Genomic DNA, 23,855 nt, shown 5'->3' with positions numbered 1-23,855 from the left:
CACCAATTACTCTGGCATATGTTTTATGTGGCAGATACCCTTCCAGCCACAACCAAGCACTGGGAAACACCAGAGATGTATAGTAACGAAGTAGAACTACTTCACTACTGTACTTAAGTACTAAAAGGCAGTATCTGTACTTTACTGGAGTATTATTTTTTTCTCCTACTTCCACTTTTACTTAAGTACATATTTTACATGAATTTAATACTTTTACTCCGATAGATTTTTTATGTGCTGCATCGTTACTCGTTACTAGGGGTGTCAAAATGATTGATATCAGTTCAGTAATAGGTCATACCCGGTTTTTACGTGATGACGTCATTTATCTCCTATGCGCGATGTCGCAATACTATGGCGAAGGACGGAGGCGCGAGAGCGAGGCGGCACAGCATACCAGCCGCTAGTTTACTATTAGGGAGAAATGTTGTAAAACTTCACCTCTGCCTATCTCTCGCTCTCTCACTTTGGACATTTGACCCGCTGGCCAGTTTGTAAGGTAACTTTTCCTCTCTTCTTAGCTGTTAAAGCTGTGGATCCAGACATGAGCGTGCCAAGTTTTCTCCACTGTGTCTATTACCTGTGATAATCGCGTATTCTTCCCGCCATGGGTGAACAGCGCTTATATTTCTAAAGCCCTTTCTGTTGAGGACAATAACCAATCATAGCCGTACCCGCCTGTCAGCGCTCAAAAAGCAGGCGGGATAATATTGACATGAGTTTATTAGCTGTAAATGCTTGTGCTGTCTTCTGTGCATGAGTTTTGTTTGATACATCCAGGAAGAGTGTTTTCTTTGAGCAGGTCAAATTAAGGACACAGTTCGTATATCTGACTGCTGTATTAAAGGACAAAATTTATTACAAAAACCCCTTTAACTGTCACACCAAGACAAAAGCAATATAATTTTTTTTGATTGCATTTCTTAACTCCTAATGTCGCTATTTAACACAATCAGTGCATTTTTATTCAACACATCACATTATTTCTAAAATATCAGCCTCTACCAAATGGTTGAGATGTTGGTTTATGGTAAAAGTACCAGAATTAATAAATATACTACAGAAAATATGAACTGTAAGACCAATTTAATTAAAAACATAATAAAAATAAATAAAAATTATTACTAAATTATAGCCATAAGCCACAAAATATTTCAGATTTTCATTTAACAGAGTAATATACACATTTTCCTGTTTTTTTACAAAAAAATAAAAATCAAGTGAATTTGTGAAGCAGGATTTAGTTTGCTTGTTTAGTTTAAAGCTTTTTATTTTAAAGCAATCAAACTTCAAAACTCCCAAAGTGTGAGTGTGTCATTGTGTGTGTGTGAGTGAGAGTGAATAATGTGTGAGAGAAAACAACAGTGTGATTGTACCTGTGTGTGTGTGTGTGTGTGTGTGTGTGTGTGTGTGTGTGTGTGTGTGTGTGTGTGTGTGTAAGAGAGAGTGTAAAAACAATTGCAACCTATATAATGTCCCCACAATTCACAAAAATGTGTGTGTGAGAGAGAGAGAGATAGAGAGAGAACTGTGTGTGTGAGAGTGTATGAATGTGTGAGAGTGGGGAGAGAGTGTACATTTAAGTGTGTGTGTGTGTGAGAGAGAGAGAGAATGTATGGGAGTGAACATGCTGAATTATCTCATCAGTGAAGGCATTTTCTGGTTAAAGGGCCTGACAATGTGAGCTCTTGTACCATAGAAACTATTTACAGAGAAAAACAGTATGATAAGCCATGTTTCTTTTCGTTCTGCTTAATCAAGTACCCCAAAACGATATTTAAAATAAACAAAACAAATAGTGTATTTTGACTGCTTTCTTTAATAACTACATTACACAATACTTGTACTTTTACTTTCAGTACTTGAGTAGTAAATTTTGAAATAAACTACTTGTAATACTTAAGTACAAAAAATGTTGAATACTTTTGTACTTCCACTTAAGTATGGTGCTTAAAGAGCACTTCTACTTCTACTCAAGTCACTTTTTGATAAAGCACTTGTACTTTTACTTAAGTATGGGTCTCTAGTACTTTATACATCTCTGGGAAACACCCATACACTCTCTCATACACATACACACTCCAATCCTACAGCCATTTTTACTTATTTTAAACTATTATTATTGTTATTTACACCTTTAAGACGCATCAAAAAGCAGCTGTTGGTTTAAAAGATAAAGACAATGCTTTTTTTATATATTTAATATTTCTTCATAGTATTTATTCATATTTTGAATTCAATTAGTAAACGAAACAGTATAAGGAACTATCATTTTATCGAGAGAACTCTTGATATAATTATTTTTCTATCACATGTGCACAGCCTGTCGATACCAGCACAGAAGATAAGAAGAAAGGGAAACAGGAGAAAGTGAAGAAATGCATCCGTGTTGCAGCCGGCGTCTCATGGGAGGACACCAGCCTATTAGAGTGGGAAACAGGTGTGACCATACATACATACATACCTTCATTCATTTTCCTTCAGCTTAGTCTCTTTATTCATCAAAGGTCACCACAGCAGAATGAACCGCTAACTTATCCAGCATGCATTTTACACAGTGGATGCTCTTCCAGCTGCAACCCAATACTGGGAAACATCCATACACACTCATTCACACACCTACACTACGGCCAATTTTCATTCATTCTTTCATTCATTCATTCATTTTCTTTTCAGCTTAGTCCATTTAATAATCAGGGATTGCCACAGCAGAATAAATCGCCAACATATCCAACATATGTTTCACATAGCGGATGCCCTTACAGCTGCAACCCTGTACATGGATACACTCTCACATGCACACACATGCACTATGGCCAATTATCAGTTTATTCAATTCACCCATACTGCATGTCTTTGGACTGTGGGGGAAATTGGAGCACCCGGAAGAGAACCCACGCCAACACGGGGAGAACATGCAAACTTCACACAGAAACGCCAACTGACCCAGCCGGGACTTGAACTGCGACCTTCTTGCTGTGAGGCGACAGTGCTAGCCACCGTGCCACCTCAACTGTGCCTCTTCTGTGACCAACCAATCTTCTCTTTTTTTTAACCTTTTTTTCTTACACTTAACCCTGGAACATTTCACACTTTTAATTTAGAAGTACAGTTAATAAAAAATTTTCTATTAGTGGATGCACAATGCTCAATGTACAGTTGAAGCTAAAATTTTTAGGCCTCTTGTGATTTATAATTTTTTTCTTTTCTTTATTAAATATTTCCTAAATGATGTTTAACAGAGCAAGGAATTTTGCACAGTATTTCCAGTACTAAAATGTTTTTACTTCTTGAGAAAGTCTTATTTGTTTTATTTTGGCTAGAATACAAGCAGTTTTTAATTTATTTTGATCAATTTTAAGGTCAATATTATTAGCCCCCTTAAGCAATATATATATATATATATATATATATATATATATATATATATATATATATATATATATATATATATATATATATATATATATATATAAACTAGAAACTTTTATAAGAAACTTTTGTTGAAAAATTGCTAACCTAGGGTTAGTTATGAGCAGTGTGCCAAAGTAAAGCAATATAATCTAGAATATACTGAAATAATCTTTGTTGTTCCTGTCATCTCAGATGATTTTCGGATATTCTGTGGAGATCTGGGGAATGAGGTGAATGATGACATTCTGGCAAGAGCGTTCAGCCGGTATCCGTCCTTCCTGAAGGCGAAGGTTGTTCGAGACAAACGCACTGGGAAAACGAAGGGTTACGGCTTCGTCAGTTTTAAAGATCCCAATGATTATGTGCGCGCCATGAGAGAAATGAACGGTGAGTTAATGAAGATTTTTACATTATCAGAAACAAACAAAATATACATTTTACATTATAAATATTTCACTTTTTCTGCATTTTATATTTGAAGTAATGCATTTATTCAGCACATTAAAGTCATCAAAAGTGCTTGTGAAAATATTTTCACATTTTTTATTTCTTATTATCTATTACTATCATTACTTTATTATCTATCATTATCTATTACTATCACTTTTAACAATTTTAAGTTTGTCAAAAAATATATACATTAAGCTGCATAAATGTTTTGATAAAGGGTCATGTCATGCTGAAGACTAGAGTAATGACAGCTTTGATATCACAAAATGTGATATTTAAAATGCATCGAAATATATTGCAGATTTTGAAAAGTGTGATGATATTTTATAGTTACCCTTTTTGATCATGCTGTTGTAAGCATAAGAGAAGTTTCACAGTGTTCTCTATTATATTGTTCTTTTGTAAATAAAAGTGTAATATGTTTTTTAAAGATATTTTTTCACGTCAAATATTATTAGCTTACTAATCCGAAGGTAAGTGAATTAGTATTATTTGCAAAATATTTTTTTATATAAAATATCATGCACTGTCATTATGGCAAAGACTTAAGTACTTAGTTATTAAAAGTTAGTTATTTAAAATGATTATGTTTAAATGTGTGTTGAAAAACTCTTTAAACGTTGTTATCAACATTGTTAAATAGGGCTGTGCGATATGGGCAAAAGAAACCCATCACCATTTTCTTGAACAATGTGCGTGCGTCGTCGTCAAACTCAAGTAAGGCACTGATGTTCTTCTTGACCACATGTCAGTAGTTGCGTGTACTTTTTTTTTTTTTTTTTTTTTTTTTTTACTTGTCCACAGATTTTTTTTGCCATGCATAGGTCATAGACCTCTTTGTGAAGCTGCTTGTAAGGAGGCCGTTCACACATTGCATCTTTTGCGTGCACAAGTTCGCTATTAATAATGGAGGCGTGCAGCTTGCATCCACGTTTTCCAGGCACACCTATTTGAAAACATCCCTTTTCAGACCAATTTAATTTTGAACTTTTCAGAATGCCACATACTTCATACAGCTTCAGCTTCATACTCTGTATAGAATACACACATTTCGGTAGATTAATTACCTCAGACATACAAAGGACACTCAAACTGCAATGCTATTTCAGTTTGTCATCCTCTGAAAAAAATGGTTGAAGGTCCGACAAACGGCAAAGGAGCTCGAGCGCAAAACGCTAAAGGAAGTGATGCGCTCGCACTTTCCACTCACTTTTATATCCGATATGTGACTGACAGGTCTTACAAATGACCTGGTTCTGTGATACATCAGCCTTCCTGTATCCAAAGTAATCCCACACCACATATGTTGACTTTTTTTGGCACCAAGTGCTCCTGTGCTGGACTCATCAATCGCATGCAGGCTATTCAGTATAAACACTCTCGTTTTTCCCTGGAGTCTCCCGTATTTCAGACCCATCTCCCGTTTTGTTCGTTCTCCTGGAAAACTCCCGGAATTCCAAGTTTTTGGGATAGTCCGGCTAGCTATTTGGTTCAGTCCCCATGCGCACCGAACCCAACGCGCAACCATCTTCATACTCGCTCCCCGCCCTTCAGTTCACTGGCACCTCCCCACGCTCTTCACTTAGCGCACACCCCCCCCAGCCCCAAACAACCAACCGCCTCCCCCCCGCCATTTTCCCACTCTTCACTTCGCGCGCACAACGGTTCAAATAGCATATTGTGGGAACATCATGCTGTCAGACGATTTCGTGCATGTCCAAATCGCAACTTCAAAGCTATTTCAATTAATCGCACGGGGAAAATATTTGAAAAATGATTTACTTTTCTAATAATTATTTCTTCAACTGTTTATTTAGTGTATTTATTTATCATGTTTATTTATTTTTGACAATAAATTAAGACAATATTAAACAACCAAGCAAACACATCATTCGCTTTAATAAACCCATTTTCAATTCTTTAAAAGATTATTTATTTCTATTTTTATTAATTATTAATAAGACCCATAACTCGAGTATAAGATGTGTTCAGAGCATCTGAAATGGAAATGGCTTTTTATTTGTTTATTTTTATATTTTTTAAAGGCCATCATGCTCCATCTAAACACATACACTCTCTTGTTTTTGGCTTCAGGGAGGTATGTGGGCAGCAGACCCATCAAGCTGAGAAAGAGTACATGGAAGGATCGCAATCTGGAGGTGGTGCGTAAGAAACAGAAGGAGAAGAAGAAGTTGGGACTGAGATAATCCATCTGTACTTAAACTGTGGACTCGATTTGTGTGTGTGTGTGTCAACCAGGACGATTATAATGGAGGAGTCAGTAAAACACTTGTATTAGTTGCAAATAAACAAGCATCACCTTCCTATTTGGCCCTCGTTACTAATAAATCGACATTTAGTTGTAGATGTATTATCACGCACTGAATTCTGGCCCTCTGTTAAATAGTATAAATTCTGTCACTTGTCCAGAAAGCTTCAGGAGAGAGTTTTATACCTATGAAATGTGGTTTGTATATCGAATATGTTAGTTTTGTTTTTCAAGATGTAGTCGTTAAGGAAGGTGATTGTCTTTGCTTCAATACAAGGTGGCTGTTTCGAGTAATATCTGTAAAAATGCTAATATTTCCAATAAACTGAGGATTTTCTTTAGGTTTTAATTCAGAACATTGAATGCCCAAACATTAATTCTGATAACAACCACCAGGTGGCTTCCTAAAATGCTAAAATTTCTGAATTGCAAATGTTGTTTTAACCCTCTTGTAAATTAAAGTTAATATTACTCATAATTAGGCCCACACAAAATCTGCGCAGATTTTTGTCCCATCATTCTAGCACAGGTGTCAAATTCAGTTCCTGGAGGGCTGCAGCTCTGCACAGTTTAGTTCCAACCCTAATTAAACACACTTACCTGTAGGTTTCAAACAATCTTGTAGGACTCGAATAGTTTAATCAGATGTTTTTAATTGGGGTTAAAGCTAAACTGTGCAGAGCTGCAGCCCTCCAGGAACTGGATTTGACTCCTGGTGTTCTATGGAGTCAATCTAGGGCCTTATATACTTACAAAATAAAAGAGAGTCAAAGGAACTTGGATGTTTTTGGCAGGCCCCGACCTACTGGGCTCTCATAGTTATTTACATTAGATGTTGCCTATGCTATTGGTGTCAATTGGAGGGAATGCGTCAATAGAGCTGCCATTTTAGTACAGGGTAGCACTCCTTTGACCAAGCTGCAGTGGAGGACTGTGGCCATCCAGAGCCAGAAATATACACACATATATACATAAATCTATGATTGGGAGTTTTCCTGGAGGTCAGTATGCAAATATTTATTTAAATTATAATTTTACATCACTTTTCTAGATCGATGGATATGTGACCGCAAGGGTATTGCTGACAAAGAGCATTTATTTGTGTGTGTAACGCCGCCAGTCCTACGCCACTCAACCAGTTTTGAGCTGGAATCGAACTGGAAACCTTCCGCATGGCAGTCGGTTGCTCTACCAAGGAGGTTAAAGACCATAGCTGCCTATGGCACCTTTAGAGGTCAGAGGAGTGAGGTTTTACATGCAATGCACTTCACTAGCTGGCCTCCGTTACATGTGCATGGAAATGTATTATCCCCTCCCTATTAAATTTGATGTAATCCGTCTCTTGCGTTCACTTCTAATGCTAACGTTGGGAGCGATTCGTTTGTGAATGAATCTCCAATCTGAACGACTCGTTCACTTAGGCGACAATAATACAAGTTTCTGGCACCGCAGCGTCTTGTTGTCATATTTCATATACATGGTTTGCTTATTTTATTCAACAAAACTAGCATAAGCCTGGTGTCAAGTGTGAGTTGGTGCTACTTTCTTTATGATCTGTGCAGTAAGAAACTGTATTATCATCAACACTTGTGGAGCACAAAAGTTCTTAACATTGTTACGTCCCTTCCCCTTTTTGGTCTAGGGTTAGGGAAGGAAAATAACAAAGAAAATTTAAATTTAGAATTTGAGAAAAAAAAGAAGTCCAAATTAATGAATTGTGTATAAATTAAATAAATAATCAAATTTTGAGGGAACACTTCAATCCTGCCTCAGAAATGTGAAACAACCACAAGAGTAAACTTAAATTATTTTATTATTTGGTTCTTAAATCAATAAACAATAAATGAAGCATAAATCTCAGGAGAAGGATTAACCAAAACAACAAACAAAACAGGTCTAGCTCAGGAGGAGTACTAAATAACCTAATTTCAGGTAAAAGAAAAGAAACAACACAGGCTTTCCTCAACTCCCTTACTATCAATAAACACAGTCAAACAATTTCAAAAATAAAAATGGCACCCTCTCCCTACAGCTTCAATTTTTATATCAAAAAGTCAAACAAAGAAACAATACAATTACCTTTTACGTACTACACACAAAAGAATATCTGTATTTAAATAACAACTCAGAAAACAGACACACTGCCTGTAAAAATCACACAACGCAGAAACAAGCAAGTTTCTCAAAACACAGAAACTAAAATTGAACTCACTAGCCCATTAACTCCTTTTTACAAACAACCAGATCAACACCCACAACAATCACGAGTCTGGAGCAGGGGAGAAGTGAACCTCCCTGTAGTTTGAGACGCACTGCTCTTTTGTAGCAGCGCATTACTGCAGCACGCTCCATTGATGAGCACCACCTGGGCCCAATCAGCTCTACCTAGTGAGCAGGCAGAGAGACACCGTGAAAGTAAAAGAAACACACAACATAACCACTCCCAATGGACAGTGAACACACAAATAAATAATAAATAAATACATCCAAGGGATGTAACAACATACAAAAACATAAAAATCGAAATCTTACCTATGAAATGTTCTGCCTGTGTGCTTTGTTTTCTTTGTTTGCTTGTTACTACACTCGTACACTGCGCTGAAGTCCAGCATCTTCACATTGGCTTTAGTCTTGACTAGTGCGGTTGAATGACATTTGTCCTGGGAGCACTGCACAAATGTGGAGGCGCTATTGACACATGCTCAGGGTCTGTATGTGATATCTAGTGTATCTATCTATGCTGGGCTGTGAGACAACCTCGGTGATACTGTGTCTCCAGGTGATGACTACGCTTAAAGGTCTGAGTCTGCCATAACGCCCAAGTTCCCTTGCCTCCACCCCTTATCAAATCGGCCACAAAGTGAAACACTCAGAAATGTGAGGTGCAAAGTGAAAACAGCATCGCAAGCTCACGGTTGACTAAAAAGCAAATCAAAACGAGCACTGCAATTGAATGGACTGGTTTTGTAAAGGCAATGCTATGAAAATGTTTTGCAAATATATATAGGTTTTTTTTTAATTGAAAATATTTAGGGTTTTTTTTTTTTGCTCTTTTTATTTGGAGTTCTGTTCTGTAATTTTTATTTCTCAAAACTTATTTTCTCTTTGCAGTTTTTTATTATTGTTAGCAAAATTATTTTTTTATTTCTCAAAAATTTTGTTTTGCTTTGTGATTTTTAGAGATTTGCATTTATTTACTTATTTTTTTACTCAGTACTGTATTTTTTATTTGCTAAGCTTTCTGTTAATTTGCAGGTATGTATGGTATATGGCTCTAGATTGACTCCATATCATTGAGTCTATTTATTTACAATATCTATCTAAATTTGTTTACATTTAGATTTATTCAGTATTTAAATTAATTTATCAGTAATATTAATGACTAAGATGAAAATGTTTATGATTTATTGACAATAGTTTGTAAAGTAATATTTTCTGGCTTTATATATATATATATATATATATATATATATATATATATATATATATATATATATATATATATATATATATATATATATATATGAGAGACTTGCTTTGTTTACTGGATAATTTGATTTGCATTGTAAACATTAAATAAAGATTAAAAAGGTATTACTTTTATTTAATATACTAAGTTTTTAGTTATACTCCAAAAAAATCATCCTGCATATATCTGGAGGATTTTATTTCCAAAATTTTTAGCAGAAATGGCAAAAAATGTCCACAGATTCTGTGTGGCCCTAATATTAACACTGCAAATAGTCAGCAGTTTATTAATTGTGAAGTATAAGCTCTCATGTTTACTGATGGTTGCAAACCAAAAGGTTTTTTCTCTCTCACCACACGCCCACTTGCATGAGATTCTAAAAGACTCATTTCCTAAAGCGGCTGTGAAAAAAAGCAGAAATGGCTCGTGTATCAACATCAACCTGTCTGACAAACAACTGAGAGAATACACACATCAACACCAGGAGAAAATGCAGCGAAGAGTCACATGTGAGTTTTTAGCTCTTCATTGCAAGTTTATTGATGTGTGGTTGTGTTTAGATGCCATGGTCTTAAAAAAACATGTTTATAAGTTGTATCAGTGTTCATCTTAACATCTCATCAGTGGTTAGTTTCTCTTTTCACTAATTCATGTTGAGTTGGTTTACAGATAACTATGCAAGCTCCACATTTGCTTACTCTGATAATGGGATAGGCTGTTCAACAATAACATTGTGGTCTGGTCAACAATTAAAGTGTTCTTATGCTTATATATGATGGTATTCATAATGTATTATATAATATTTCATATATCACTATGGTACTGGTATTATATTTAAGTTCAGGGTTTTTTTAAAAACTACCAGGTAGCTGCTTGAGATGATCTTAATAATATCATACGATAGCGCTGTGCCACCGTTTTGCATATCCGTGACGTACTTTAAAAAAACTGATATCTCCCTTTGACATAATTTGATTATTTATGTCTAATATATACCTATAATCGCAAATCTATGTTAAGTTACTTTCCTGGCTTCGTTATTTTGTTAATTCTACTGGATGACGACTGCGCGCCCCCGCCCATTGAACAGCGGCGCGCTCCAGTCTTCCTTTTGTCCAACGGGCCACCTCGGGTGGAACACTCCATTCTGGAAAAGAGGGAGATCAGCTTGCTTATCCCTCCTAAAATTAAACTTAGTTTATCGCAGTCAATCGCAGTTATCACATCAAACGAAAGTTAATACCTATATTCACTTCTAAACATTTCATAACTCCTTAATACACTTGTAAAACTATCTTCAGATACGTTTAGGTAAAAGAAAGTCCACCCACGAGATTGTTTTCGGAGCAGCAAAGAACCCCTCAGTTCTCCCAGCGAGCATAGAGCTGAGATGGGCGGGAGAGCAGAACACGCGGAGACGATGCCGCTGTTCCGGGGAAATTGCTTGATTTGAGTCTCCTGCCTGGGTGAATTGTTTTCGGATGTCATATTAGCGACAATATGCCTCTGCGTGGTATTTCTGGAGTTGTTTGAGGACGCGCTGGATCTATCTTCCTCCTCCTCTTCCTCTTTCGGCTGTTTATTGGGGTTCTCTGCTCTTACGGCGCTCAATCTTCGGCGTCTGTTTGAGTCAGATTATTAACCCGCTATCTGGGAAATAAAACCAGGATGTAAGGAAAAGCGTTGATGTGGGAAGGAACTTTAGGAACGCATCCTGGTCCAAACACGGAGCCCTGCTGGTCCCTCCCGCCGAAGCTGGAGATAGGGATGGTGGTAAGTTGTATTTCTGTGTTAAAACCTTCACAGACAGCCTCAGTTGTTTATCGGTTTTCCACAGCACACCATTTCAGCCGCCTCCACTTTCCTCCTACTGATGGAGTTGGTTGTATTGATGCTGTTGTTGCCATTAGTTACAAGATCAGCATCAGCAACACACTACATCTGACAAACAGCTTTTGTCTCTCATATGATGTGGCTAGAAAGGGGTTCACTGTTGTTTTGGGGTTTGAGCCCCTCCCTGTTAACCATTCCCACCCATCACTGTTTCATTATGAGTACAGTTCCTTTATTAGGCATAATTTCTTTGCTAACATGGACTCATGTTCAGTATGTTTCAGTTGACATGCATATGCATCATCTTTTGTTTTGCTTCCATCAAAGAGACCATCAGCACTTCCTCTTTTGCTCTAACAAAGAGATGTCCAGAAACTCTGTTCCTCATTTAGTATTCCAAGTGGCTGTATGCATGCATTCACACACTCTACAGAGGCTCTTTTTCAGTCGTCTAGACTAATGTTGTAGATCTGATTATTGTTTGATCGGTGGTTTGTTTAAAAGCAGTTGTCCTGCCGGTTTTCCTGAAGTCTCACTAACTGACAAACATGCTCAGTTTGTTCAAGCGTGTGGCTTGACATCTTGGGAAACACTGGTCTGTGTTAATGCTTAGTCAACATTGACTAAAACCAGTCATCAGTTGAAATGCAGCTAAACTTCTTTGTAAATCTCCTCAAAGAGTTGCAGAAATCATAGAATTTCCTCTTTTGCATATTAAAGGAATGAGATTGTTCACTAAACCAACCATGGTGGCTTTTAGCTGTAGATTTTCTGCCTGAATCAAATACTTTATTCATACAAAAATGAAAATGCTGTCATTGTTTACTCTCTCTAATGTTTCTCCAAACCAGTATGACTGACTTTATGGTGTGGAGCAACAGTGGAGAGGTTATTTTAAAGTAAACAATGGAAATGAAGGGGGAGAAGTGACTGTGGATAGGTAAAGATAAAGATATATAAAGTTATATGACAGGTTTGTGTATGGAATATGGGCTGGTAGAAGATTCTGACGGTATGATAACCTCGGATAGAAATGTTTTCACAGTATTGTGATTACTGCTCCAACATAAGTTCTTTTTCAATGTCATCATTTGATCTCTTATTACAAAATCGCATGACTTTTTTTAATGCACATACTGGAATTTATTGGGTAAAAGTGTTTGCATCATAGTTTCTGTGCATCTTTTCTAATTGCATGATAAGTTTATCCTACTCTGTTATGCGCATACGTTTTTTTTGGCCCTTTTTCAGAAGTTATGTGCATCTTGGTGTTTCCATCAACCATTCTTTTATGCACATAAAAATAAGTGGATTGAAACATAGCTAATGAAAGTGGCGGTTAGTTGAACCACAGCCAGTAAAATTATTGGTCATGCATGCACATGTAACAAACAAACGAGACTTAATGTGAGTTGATGCCTTAATTTTCACGAAAAAGTTTTTGATTAGATGTAAAAACTTGAAAAACAAATATGACATTAAGGTAAGTTAATATCAGAGATGCCCTGATTGATTGGCTGGAAATCAGTACTAAAAAATGTAACTACATGTCGCGATGATGCATAAGCTCTGTGATTGGTCGGCTCATAATATTATGAGGATACTTAGGGCTGGGCGATTATTCGAAAAGTAATCGAAATTGACATTCAGAACCTATAATCAATCAAATTTTTCCAGGTCAATTTTTTTTCAATTACTTTCCCTAAGGGGTGTGAAGTCACATGACCCCGCTTTGTTTACATTTCTGTGTCGAGCATAGCACATGGTCTGGCGCAGCCTTCACGTAATCGCATACTTCTCGCCATGATTAATGCCTATGCTAACACCTCAAAAAATGTAACTTCGCGTCGCGATGACACATAGGGCAAGCTCTGTGATTGGTCGGCTTGGTAGTGTTGACTAGTGTGAATGGTGCAGAGAGAGCAAAAAAAAAAATGTAATAAATAAAAGAATTGTTCATTATTCATAATTGAGTTAAAATGTTCAATTAATCGAGATTTTAATTTTAGGCCCAATTGCTCAGCCCTAAGAATACTTATTATTGTCATATTATAATATTATTGCAATTTTAAATGTAATGCGATTTTTATATTGCAATATATCAATTAACTGATGTCCCTAATGGGAAATTTTGGCAACATCTATTTTAACTAAACAAACATTTCTCTGTTCATCATTAAAATGTCATTTCTGTTGTGTAAAAAGGGTTTTTCAAGCAAACAAACTGAGCAACAATTAAAAGAAAGCTGTAATATAAATGTTGTGTGCATCTACACTATGCTGGTATCTTTAGTTTAACTAATGCATGCTAAAAGTGACTCGGGTAAGTAATGTAAAGAAGTCGAATTTAATGTTTAACTAAATGGGATTATAAAATATTGCTGGCATATCAGTTTGGCATGCATTTATCAATATAGTAATGCCACAAAAATATCTCTATCTGTATCGATATTTACCTCCACCTTTATTATAACCAGTCCTTTCAGATTTCATAGTTGAGCATAACAGGGCACTGTAAATATCACCCCCTTTTCATTTTTAAAAATGCAAAATGTTTTGGTTTTTCACATAAATTAAATGTACGATTTTTTAGATAACCTTGAAAGCTGGGGAACTTCCTTGTTTTTAAGTTTCGTTAAGCTCTTCTCATATTGTCAATCAATAAAAAAATGATTAATGGATGAAAATTGTATACAAGTATCCTATTTCATAAGCCAACAGAGTTTTAAATCAGTAGAAGTTTATTTACCCCACCCCTGATATAACCTTTCCTTTCATATTTCATAGTCAAGCATAACAGAGTGCTGTAAATATCACCTCCTTTTGATTTTCACAGAAAAAAAAATGTTTGTTTGAGTTCTTCACATAAATTAAATGTACATATTTTTAGATAACCTTGAAAGCTGGGGAACTTTCTGGTTTTTAAGTTTTGTTAAGCTCTTCTCATATTGGCAATAATAAAAAGTGATTAATGCATGAAAATACTTGCATATATCCCATTTCATAAGGCATAATCATAGTTGTAAATCAGAAGAAGTTAATTTTCCTATGTTGATTCGAGATCAGTGTTGCGTTAAGTCTTGGATTTATGTGGTCATTGACAGATCTGGAACAGCGTACAGAGAAAACTCATGACCAGAGCGAGTGATTGGCTGGGTGTGATGAAGCAGTAGGCAATCTAGGTGTTTAATTACTGCCACAGCATCCTGGTCTGGTGGAGAAAGCGTGTGCAAGAACTTGGCAGTGTGTCCGTGCACACTCCTGTCTGGAAGATTTACGGTGGATATTTTGGAGTCAGAAGGCCATTCGTTTTCATTCTTGTGACTGCGTTGATTGGATTTTCTTGACACTAGCAATCATTCGGCAACGAGTGCAGTGGAAATCAATACAGTTTGACATTAATGAGGTCTAAAGTTCCTCTTCGATGTTAAATGGCTCTAGAACTTGGCGCAGGCCGCATGTGGACTATCTTGAAAAACCAGACACAAATTACTCATTAATAATGTATTCAAAGAGCATAGGCTGCATTCCAGAATACATTCACTTTATGTAATCGACTAAAGCGTGGATATTAAATTAAGGTTACCAGTTCAGGCTTAAACGAGTCAATGCTTCACTCAAAATGATAGTTGCTTACTCCTTGTGACAAAGAGAAATGTATGCAGCTTATGGGATGCAATTACAAAAGGTTTTGGAGCATTGCAAGTATAAAATATTAACATTATTTTTTACACATTTAAATGAATAATTCTAACAAATAACTGGCTAAATACAATTACTTTGCTAGTTAATGTAATCAAAGTCCCTTTCAAGGAAGTCTGTTTGCTCTGCAGCCATATTTGCATTGCCCTCTGGCAGTACATGCAAGACCAACGCCCTATCTAAATGAATGAGGCAATCCTGAAATCTCAAAAACTGCTAGCTGAACTCTCAATTAAATTACATTTTTCAAATCAACAACAAAATCTGATCTGACCTACTCCATTATTGTTGTTGCTTAAGCCCTAATTACGTTAAAACACATAATATTTAGCTTGCTCCAGCTACTGCTCATGCCACCAAACTCTTTTATGGCTGTTTTAATGGAAACCAAAGGATGTTGTTAGAAACACTTCTTTAAGGATAGAGAAAAAACCTGAGCAAAGACTGGAAGAGGACCCTGGAAGGACACAATATGTGATTGGATGCGCAGTGATGTTTGTTCTCCTGTCAAAATGAATGCAGCCACGAAGCAGTCGCCAAACCACAGGGATGCCGTTAAAGACAAGCGATTCTGTACACACGCCTTTTCACAGAACCATGTGGCTATAAAAACTGATGATTGGCTATTTCAACTGGAAGGTTGGACTTCCTGCGATGTAGCGGCCGTACTGAATGTTTCATATCTTCACATTTTCAAGTAACACTAGTGAACCATCTTTGTATATCAGTAGTCTTTCATATGATGCAAATATTTGGAATTGATTGATGTAGCAAACAAAAGATACTGAACACTGGTGCAGTAATACGTTTGTTAAAGCTGTGGTGAAAAATCTTAAGAGAAATCAGTTCAATCAGTTAAAAAATTAAATAAAATACATCGCTATTGATCTAGGGCTGTGCGATATGGGCAAAAGAAACCCATCACGATTTTCTTGAACAAACAATTTCGATTTTAATCATGATTTTGACACACACTGATGATTTACAGTGTAAATCTCTAACATATGTCCAAAAGCAAAATAATTAGATCTTTATCAAAGATCTGTAACATGTCTCTAAAACAGACATAAGGCAAAAAAAAAAAATCACCTTGTAAAGGTCTAACAAATAGTCTCTAGAATTGACCTATGACAAAACAAATAAATAGACCTCTGTGAGTGCGCTGTCAAACTTAAGCAAGGCTCAGATGTTCTGCTTGACCACAAATCAGAAGTAGTTGCGTGTACTAGGGTTGCACACTTACCATTTTATTTGAATAGTCTGTGGAGCTCTTTAAAGTTGCAAAACTGTGTAGAATTTGCACCTTTTATAGTAATAAACGCTTCAGTTTGAACACACATCTGAATTGGTTAATTTCTGTTCCTGTCAATATGATTTAGTAGCTACAACAACTATGACCATCTCTTAAAAAGAACTCACAAAGTGGAATTTTGATTTACTTTGGATTGTTACCTGATAATCCAAAAAAAAAAATGGATGGAAAAACTCAAAATAGCAACAGGAAACATTGAAAAAACTTTGACCACTTCATATAGGCTAATTTTGTTGGAAAAAATGTCTTTTTGTAACAAATTTTATTTGGTGTAATGTGTATCTTTATTTTAATGTATTTTTGGATGGTCGATTATCTAAAAATAAACAAGAAAATTGAATGAATTTTAGGTGAAGTGACGTGCAAATAATACTTTTTTTAATTATAAGGGAATTATGAATTCAATTCAAGTAGGCCTATTATAATATATATAGTATTTCTGACCATTTTTAAAATTAATTTGAGTTGTGAATTACAGTATTGCAGTACTACTTGGTATCGTGATACTTCAGCTGGTATAGTATCGAAATATGAATTAATGGTAACCCTAGTGTGTACATGTCCATGGATTTTTTTTGCCATGTATAGATCATAGACCTCCTTGTAACGCTGCTGTGAAATAGGCTGTCACATATCGTGTCTTTTTTACGCACACAAATCTTTCATTTTCTCCATGAATAAACTTGTGTTAGAGCGCAGCAATGTTTTGTAAGTTTGTCATCTTCTGAGAAATCTGTTGATGGGCACCGAGCTACGAGCTACAAATCGTGTTGAAAAATGCTGAAGGAAGCTACATGCTTGTAGACGCAATATATGACAATATAGATTTTTACAAATTACAATATATTTACAAATTAGTAATCCCACACCTCAAGACCTCCTGTGCTGAACTCATCATGCAGGCTATTTGTCTGTCTCCTGTTCTTGCACTCTGTTTAGGCACACTACGTTATAATTGTTTTATATAGCATACTGCAGGAAAATCGAGCAGTAGGCGATTTAGAAATCGCGCATGTCTAAATTGTGATTTTGATACGATTTCAGTTAAATCGCACAGCCCTACTGGAATCGATTCTGCGATTAGTTTTTAACTGCCGATGGTGTAATGTAAACACAGCTCACTATGAACATTATTGTAATTCACATAAACCTTTCTTAACTTCAGTAATGATTATTTTAGGTTTGCGTGGTGTTTGTAAGGAATTGAATGCAAGCAGAGAATGTCTGTTTGCAAAGTATACAGTGCAATCTACTGTTACTCATCTCAGAATTCTTTCAAGAGAGAGTAGCAGTGCATTTTAGAATCGATGCAGGATTGATTTCTCAACGATTTTACACCACAGCCCTAACATTTACTAAAGGTTTTAATGACATCTTTCTGCAATTGAAACAACAAGTGATATAATAAATTAAAGATGTTCATTCTTGTATGTTTGTTCCTTTATCTAGTAGTACAAATAGAGAAATGATTGTGTTCTCTCACACTGTTATTTAATCTGATTTCAAAAGATGAGACTTAGAGCTGCACAATTAATCGTAAAAAGATCGCAATCTTGATTCGACCCCCTCTTAATCCAGCATATCTACGATTCTGTCAATCATATTTTCAAGTTCAGGAGAGAAGCAATGCTGGCTGCACAAGTCTTCACCTTGTTTTACATACGTTGTTCAGCAACATGAACACCTTCACATGGTGTTGAAAGAGTCACATGCTGTTTTTATAAGATATAGTTCACCCCAAAAATGTAATTTCTGTCTTCATGTAATATATTTACGACCGCAAAACCACACGTGACGTGAGCAGACCGTCAGCTGTTACCACAGAGAGGGCGGGCGCACACCTCTCGATAAAGTCTACTTTAGTAAACAGAACTTGCATAGGCTGTGAATAACAGGTAATAAAGTTGTAAATAATATTCATTTCATGGCACAAAGAGATCGTTTGGGAGCCGCGTGGAAAGTAAACCGCTCTTAACAGTGAAAATGAAACCAAAAGTGCACAGTGTTGCGCATGTAGCTGACTGATTCCAGCCCAAAAAGTATCCAAAACTCGCCGAAATGCTAAAATACCCACCCAGTCGTCTTTATACACGAAAATCACGTCTGTGACAGATTTTAAGCAGAATATGACAGATTATAAGCATATGTCTAAAACACAATAATTCAACATCAGAATTATCATCAGCATTAATGAACAGAACAAATCTAAAGTCTGTTCAAGTCCACCATTCCAAGTCTATACAACATTTAGCTTTTTAACCAACAGTACAGCTACACAAAGCCTATTGCTGTTTTACCAGAATAACTATAATAATAGCCTACTCGTATTAACCTTTATTTTACATCTACAGAACCGTGAGATAATCATAATCTTTATTTTAGGCCAAAAAATCACGATTCTCATTTTAGCCAGAATCATGTAGCTCTAATGAGACTTATTAAAAGTAACAAAAAAGCAAAGCATCTTGTGATTATTGAATGAAAGGTGTGCTTTATATTGTATTGTAAAATATAATTAATGTGCCAACTCAAAGAGCATAGATCAATATACTCATTTTAGGATTTAAAAATATTCATCCGTTATTTCATATTAAGTTCTGCACATGCAGTCGTTAAAAATAAAATATTGAACTAAAAGACCAGTACTGACATTTTTGGTACAAATATGCATGACATTACAACCCTAATCTTTTATGTAGTAATACAGGATTGAAACAAATGTAATTTCGTCTCGTTCACGACTGTAATCCAACGCTGTAATTAGAGTTTTAGCTATGTAATAAGGACAATAAAAATGCTTTGGTCTTTAATAAGCCAAGCAGGAACTATAAAGCAAGCAAGGAAATTAAAAGGAGCTCATCAACATGCAGATGCAGCCCCACACGGAGGCATGAAAAGAGCATCACATGCTCATAACCTCAGAGAGCACGCTGTTTGCATCACAGACAGCTGTGTTATGCAACCTGCGCCTCCATCCTTCCCTGCCACTTGGGCTGCTGCAATTACATAAAGATCGCCTGTATGTTAAAGAGAGAGAGAAAGGGAAGGCCTGCATAGTGCCCACCAATCTTCATTTTCATTATCTCATCCGTTTCCTGTTTACCGCTTGAGTCGTGTGTCTGATTCTTTCCCCCCGATTGCGCTTTTTTTTTTTTTTTTTTTTAACTCCTCGTATGATAAATTAGGCATCGATCTAGTGCATTATGTTTCTGCAAATCACAGTTGCATCACTTGTGTGTATTTATATATAAGGTTTCATATAGAGGTTCATTTGATTCACACACAATTGGCCGCAGAATTGGTGGCAGATGATGCTCACAGGTGTAAAGCTGTTGATAAACACATGCTGCTGTGGGGTTTGATCCTCAATGGAAAGTAATGTTTGCTCTTCATTCACATGCTTGCTTACCATTTCAAACCAACATAATTTTTTTTTTTTCGAAAACAGGCTAGGCAGTTTAATTATCCTTGGTTTTCCATGGCAAAAATGTGTGTGTGTGTGTGTGTGTGTGTGTGTGTGTGTGTGTGTGTGTGTGTGTGTGTGTGTGTGTGTGTGTGTGTGTGTGTGTGTGTGTGTGTGTGTGTGTGTGTGTGTGTGTGTGTGTGTGTGTATATATATATATATATATATATATATATATATATATATATATAAATATATATATATATATATAAATATATTAGTAAAATGTTTTTAACTGTTCTATTATCGACAAAAAAAATGTGTGAAAAAAGTAAAAAGTATCGAAATTATTTGCTATTTTAAAAGATATTGATATATATTTCAGCATACATTGCTTCTAGATTTAAAAGAGTACCCCAACAATGAAGTTGATGGCTGAAAACTCGGTGCATCTCAAATTTTACTGCACATTGCTGTTGTGTGATTGGCTCTTAGATCAATACAGAGTAAAGACGGCTAAAGTTTATCATTGTTATTAACAGAAATTTGTTGTTCGTGGGTTACTAGGCAACCATCAACTGAAATAACAAACTTGCGTAAACTTTAGAAAACCCACGATATGCGAACGACCCTTAAAAGGCCACCGTCATTTGCGATCTCCAGCAGTTAATCTTCTTGTACAGACATGTTGGATTTACCTGATTTGTTGACATGAGCCCCTTTCACACAGTGATACCGGTAAATGTCCGGAAAATTTCCGGAACGACTTTCCTGGTATATTCAAAAAAGCGCTGTTCACACAGGCGAGGACGTTACGGTAATTTTCCGGAAAAGAGCATTCACACATCCATTCCAAAATACCGGTAAATTCTGACATCATTCACCACAAATGAGCTTTAAACGGCTGCGCTTGTATTTGTAAACATTTGACTAAATTACAAACTCTGTGGATGATCAATATTGTGAACAACTTTCGCAGGATCACTTTCGCATGTCGAGATGTTCATAATATGTGCGTGTGCAGGCGCTCACGGGCTGTTTCACAGGCACACGCAAAGCTTGAAGGTAAACAAACAACAGCTTATCATAAGCATCTCATCGATGATTATTTACACAGTTGGCATTAAGAAGAACATATAAACGTGATCTGACTAACTTCTAGCAGCTAAATGTGTCTGGAAAAATATTCAAAGGCTTTTATGCTCATAAACCTCGCGGACGTAAGTGCGTCTGACTGTTGTGATTGGCTAAAGCAGACGTCTCACGTCAGCACGTTCTAGACGTGCACGCGCTTATTACGGTAATCTTCCTTCTGCATTCACACAGCGCAGCATTCCGGCAAATTGCCGGTAATGTTACAACTTCTCTTTCCGGAAAATAGCCAGAACGAATTTACCGGTATTTTCAAAAAGGGCCTGTTCACACATACAACCTTACAAAGGTCTGTATGTGTGAAAGGGGCTATGGGTTGCGGATCTATTCCTTGGCAGTTCAAGGGTCCTTCACTGGGCCTTTTCCCCTTCGCAATGAAACTTTCTAGATGTCTGTTTCTTACTCATTTTGCTGCTTGTGGGTTAAATTTGTAATAATTTAAGAAAGTAATAATTATAGTAATAATTTCTTTTGCGGTCCATTACCAATTGATCCTCAGACTGGTACCGCTCTGCAGCTTGGTTGTTGAGGACCACTGCTAAATAGTACATTAAAAACAGTATGCAACCTGAGTAGTATGACAGATCATATTTAAAAACACGGTAGACGAGAAGTAACTGGATGACCTACTACTTCCGGTTAGATTCTGAAGTGGACATCCGATGGACTCTATGTAATGAAAAATGGCTGATGTAGTATGTCTGAATTCCATTCATACTGCTCACATTCATACTATATAGAAGATACTTTTTTAATGCTTGTGTAGTAAATTCAAATGTAGTACTAGAGTAGTAAACGATTTCAGATGCGGCAATTTTTTATATTTGCTTATAATCTCTGTTTGAAAACTTGTTCAAGTGTAGTTTTGGACATGAAGTTCCCAAGACCAAAAATAGAAACTGACCAAATGAAACATTCCCGAATTTAGATTTCACTCTGGGTCATTTCTCTGCATGGAGTCCAGGCATGTTTAACGCATCTTTGAGCATTACAGAGAACATATCTTTAATCCAACATTTATTAGCATGAATGCATCAATCTTCTTAACTAAAAGTAATCCTGAAAGAGCCCTTTCAAATTTAAGATATAAATGTATTATTTTTGGTCTAAAAAAAAAAGATTACATTGACATCTGTATATGAGAATTTTAGCTGAAACTAACTAGGAGTGGTCAAGCTAGAAAAAAAGTCTTTTATAGCCTCATACAACAGTATTGTGTGTGAAACAGACTGAAATATGAATTGCCATATTCACTGGATACTACATTGGTAAAGCAATTGAAATAAAGATGAGTTGAATTGAAAATATGTTCGTAACTGTCTTTGGTTACCAGTATTGTATTGAAATGAGCAGTGGTAACATTCTGCTAAACTTTTTCACAGAATAAACAGACAGAACTGTAATCTTTGTGTCATGAACTGTTCCTTTAAACTTCTGAATACTTTAAGTGGAGAGCTAATAATATTTTATTCGCATCAATTATTGAGCCACGTCATCGCATGCAGGCTTACAGTTATTCTGTGTCATCAGAATGAGTGAGTGGCAGTCATTTGAGTGGCATATTCATCCCAGCTTCTGTTCTTGCCCAGAATCAAAATGGGCCACTGATGTGGTTGATGTGTACATTAGTATTTCTCTGGTCTTCTTTCTGTGTTTTAAGTTGCTCTCTCTCCTGCCTCGGGTCGGTATCTGGGCTTCAAGCTCAAAGAAAACTTTAGATCTCAACAAAGAGACAAAGGAACTAAGTGAACTCATGTTTTAAAGGTGCTCTTCTGATCATGTTTTAGAAGTACTGGAGTTCTGTTGTCACAATCAGACTTTCTGTAATGTATTGAATCCTAGTGCAGTGTTAGCTCTGCATGGGAAACTCTTTGGAAAAACCCTGGATTGCTACTTGGGGTTATTACAAGACTTTGAACTTTTATGGCTTTAACATTATTTACAATATATACTTAGCATTTTTACAATGTAAGACATGGTGTTAGACTGTAGAACAAAAGCCTTAAGGACATAATATTCAAAAAAAAGTGCAGTAAATCTTTTTTTTTTTTTTTTTTTTTTTTTTTTTTTACAGAGAGTTGACATTTACAGTGGACATGTATTTAAAAATGATCAACAAAACAGAAAATAGGTTTTTGCATAAATGTTCATGCTCTAAACTGACAATTTAAAACTGGACTATTATAATGTCGATTTTGTTTTGCTCACTAAAAGAAGTGTTTTGATGCTGTAATTAGGTTATTGGAATGGTCAGTTGCAAGTAAAATTTTTGCTTCATTATTAATCCGATAATATCAGTAATAATTATTATTCTCTTTATTCCAGACATTAGGTCCAAGAGTACAAAAGCCAGACAAAACAATACAAACCACACAATAAACATTAAAAACTCAGTTATGCCAATATTTCATCAAAGGTGACTGATAATGCAGCTCAGTACACATAGGATTTATCAACAACATCAAAATGCTACTCTGAGAATTCTCCAATCGACAGAAACTTGGAGATCAAATTTCTCATTAAAGCAAAATATGATCGAGCTCTTACCTTACAAAATAATTAACTTCCACTTATAACCATTTTCAAGGTTTACCACGGTTTGGAAAAGTCAAAGTTTTAAAACTATCAACATTTTCTGTTATACTGTTCCTAAGGTATGTGTATGATTTTTTTTATTCACATTTTTTTAGGACAACAGTATCTCCAGCAGAAAAGATGGCATTTTAAATTGTAAATAAAAAAATCTGTTTTTGAAATAAATGAAGACAGCAGAAGTCGATAATTCATTTGATTTATCCTGACATGTTTACTGCTCCAAAACATTTAAAATGTTTCTCAAAATAAAATATAT

General features: G+C 35.9%; 2 protein-coding genes across 13 annotated transcripts in view; both read left to right on the top strand.

The window, feature by feature from the left end:
• The window catches only part of rbm42 (RNA binding motif protein 42), an 18,887-nt gene extending 12,503 nt beyond the window's left edge, over window positions 1-6,384 (top strand). Inside the window, 3 exon segments of the mRNA NM_001003850.1 lie at window positions 2,323-2,440; window positions 3,607-3,801; window positions 5,959-6,384. Coding sequence (NP_001003850.1) covers window positions 2,323-2,440; window positions 3,607-3,801; window positions 5,959-6,071 — 426 coding nt within the window. The 3' untranslated portion in view covers window positions 6,072-6,384.
• Window positions 6,385-9,929: 3,545 nt separating this feature from the next.
• arhgap33 (Rho GTPase activating protein 33) overlaps window positions 9,930-23,855 on the top strand; it is a 94,973-nt gene continuing 81,047 nt past the window's right edge. For 6 of the 12 annotated variants that reach the window (XM_005158403.6, XM_073926699.1, XM_073926696.1 and 3 more), the window contains exon 1: window positions 10,984-11,375. In XM_005158403.6, coding sequence (XP_005158460.1) covers window positions 11,289-11,375 — 87 coding nt within the window. In that variant the 5' untranslated portion in view covers window positions 10,984-11,288. Of the gene's footprint in view, window positions 10,112-10,983; window positions 11,376-23,855 lie in introns of those variants that run through there. The other 6 variants (XM_005158402.6, XM_073926702.1, XM_073926701.1 and 3 more) reach the window with 5 other exon arrangements.

This window comes from Danio rerio, chromosome 16, assembly GCF_049306965.1.
Source record: "Danio rerio strain Tuebingen ecotype United States chromosome 16, GRCz12tu, whole genome shotgun sequence".
NCBI lineage: Eukaryota > Metazoa > Chordata > Actinopteri > Cypriniformes > Danionidae > Danio > Danio rerio.
This window is presented reverse-complemented; position numbering and strand designations above follow the sequence as displayed.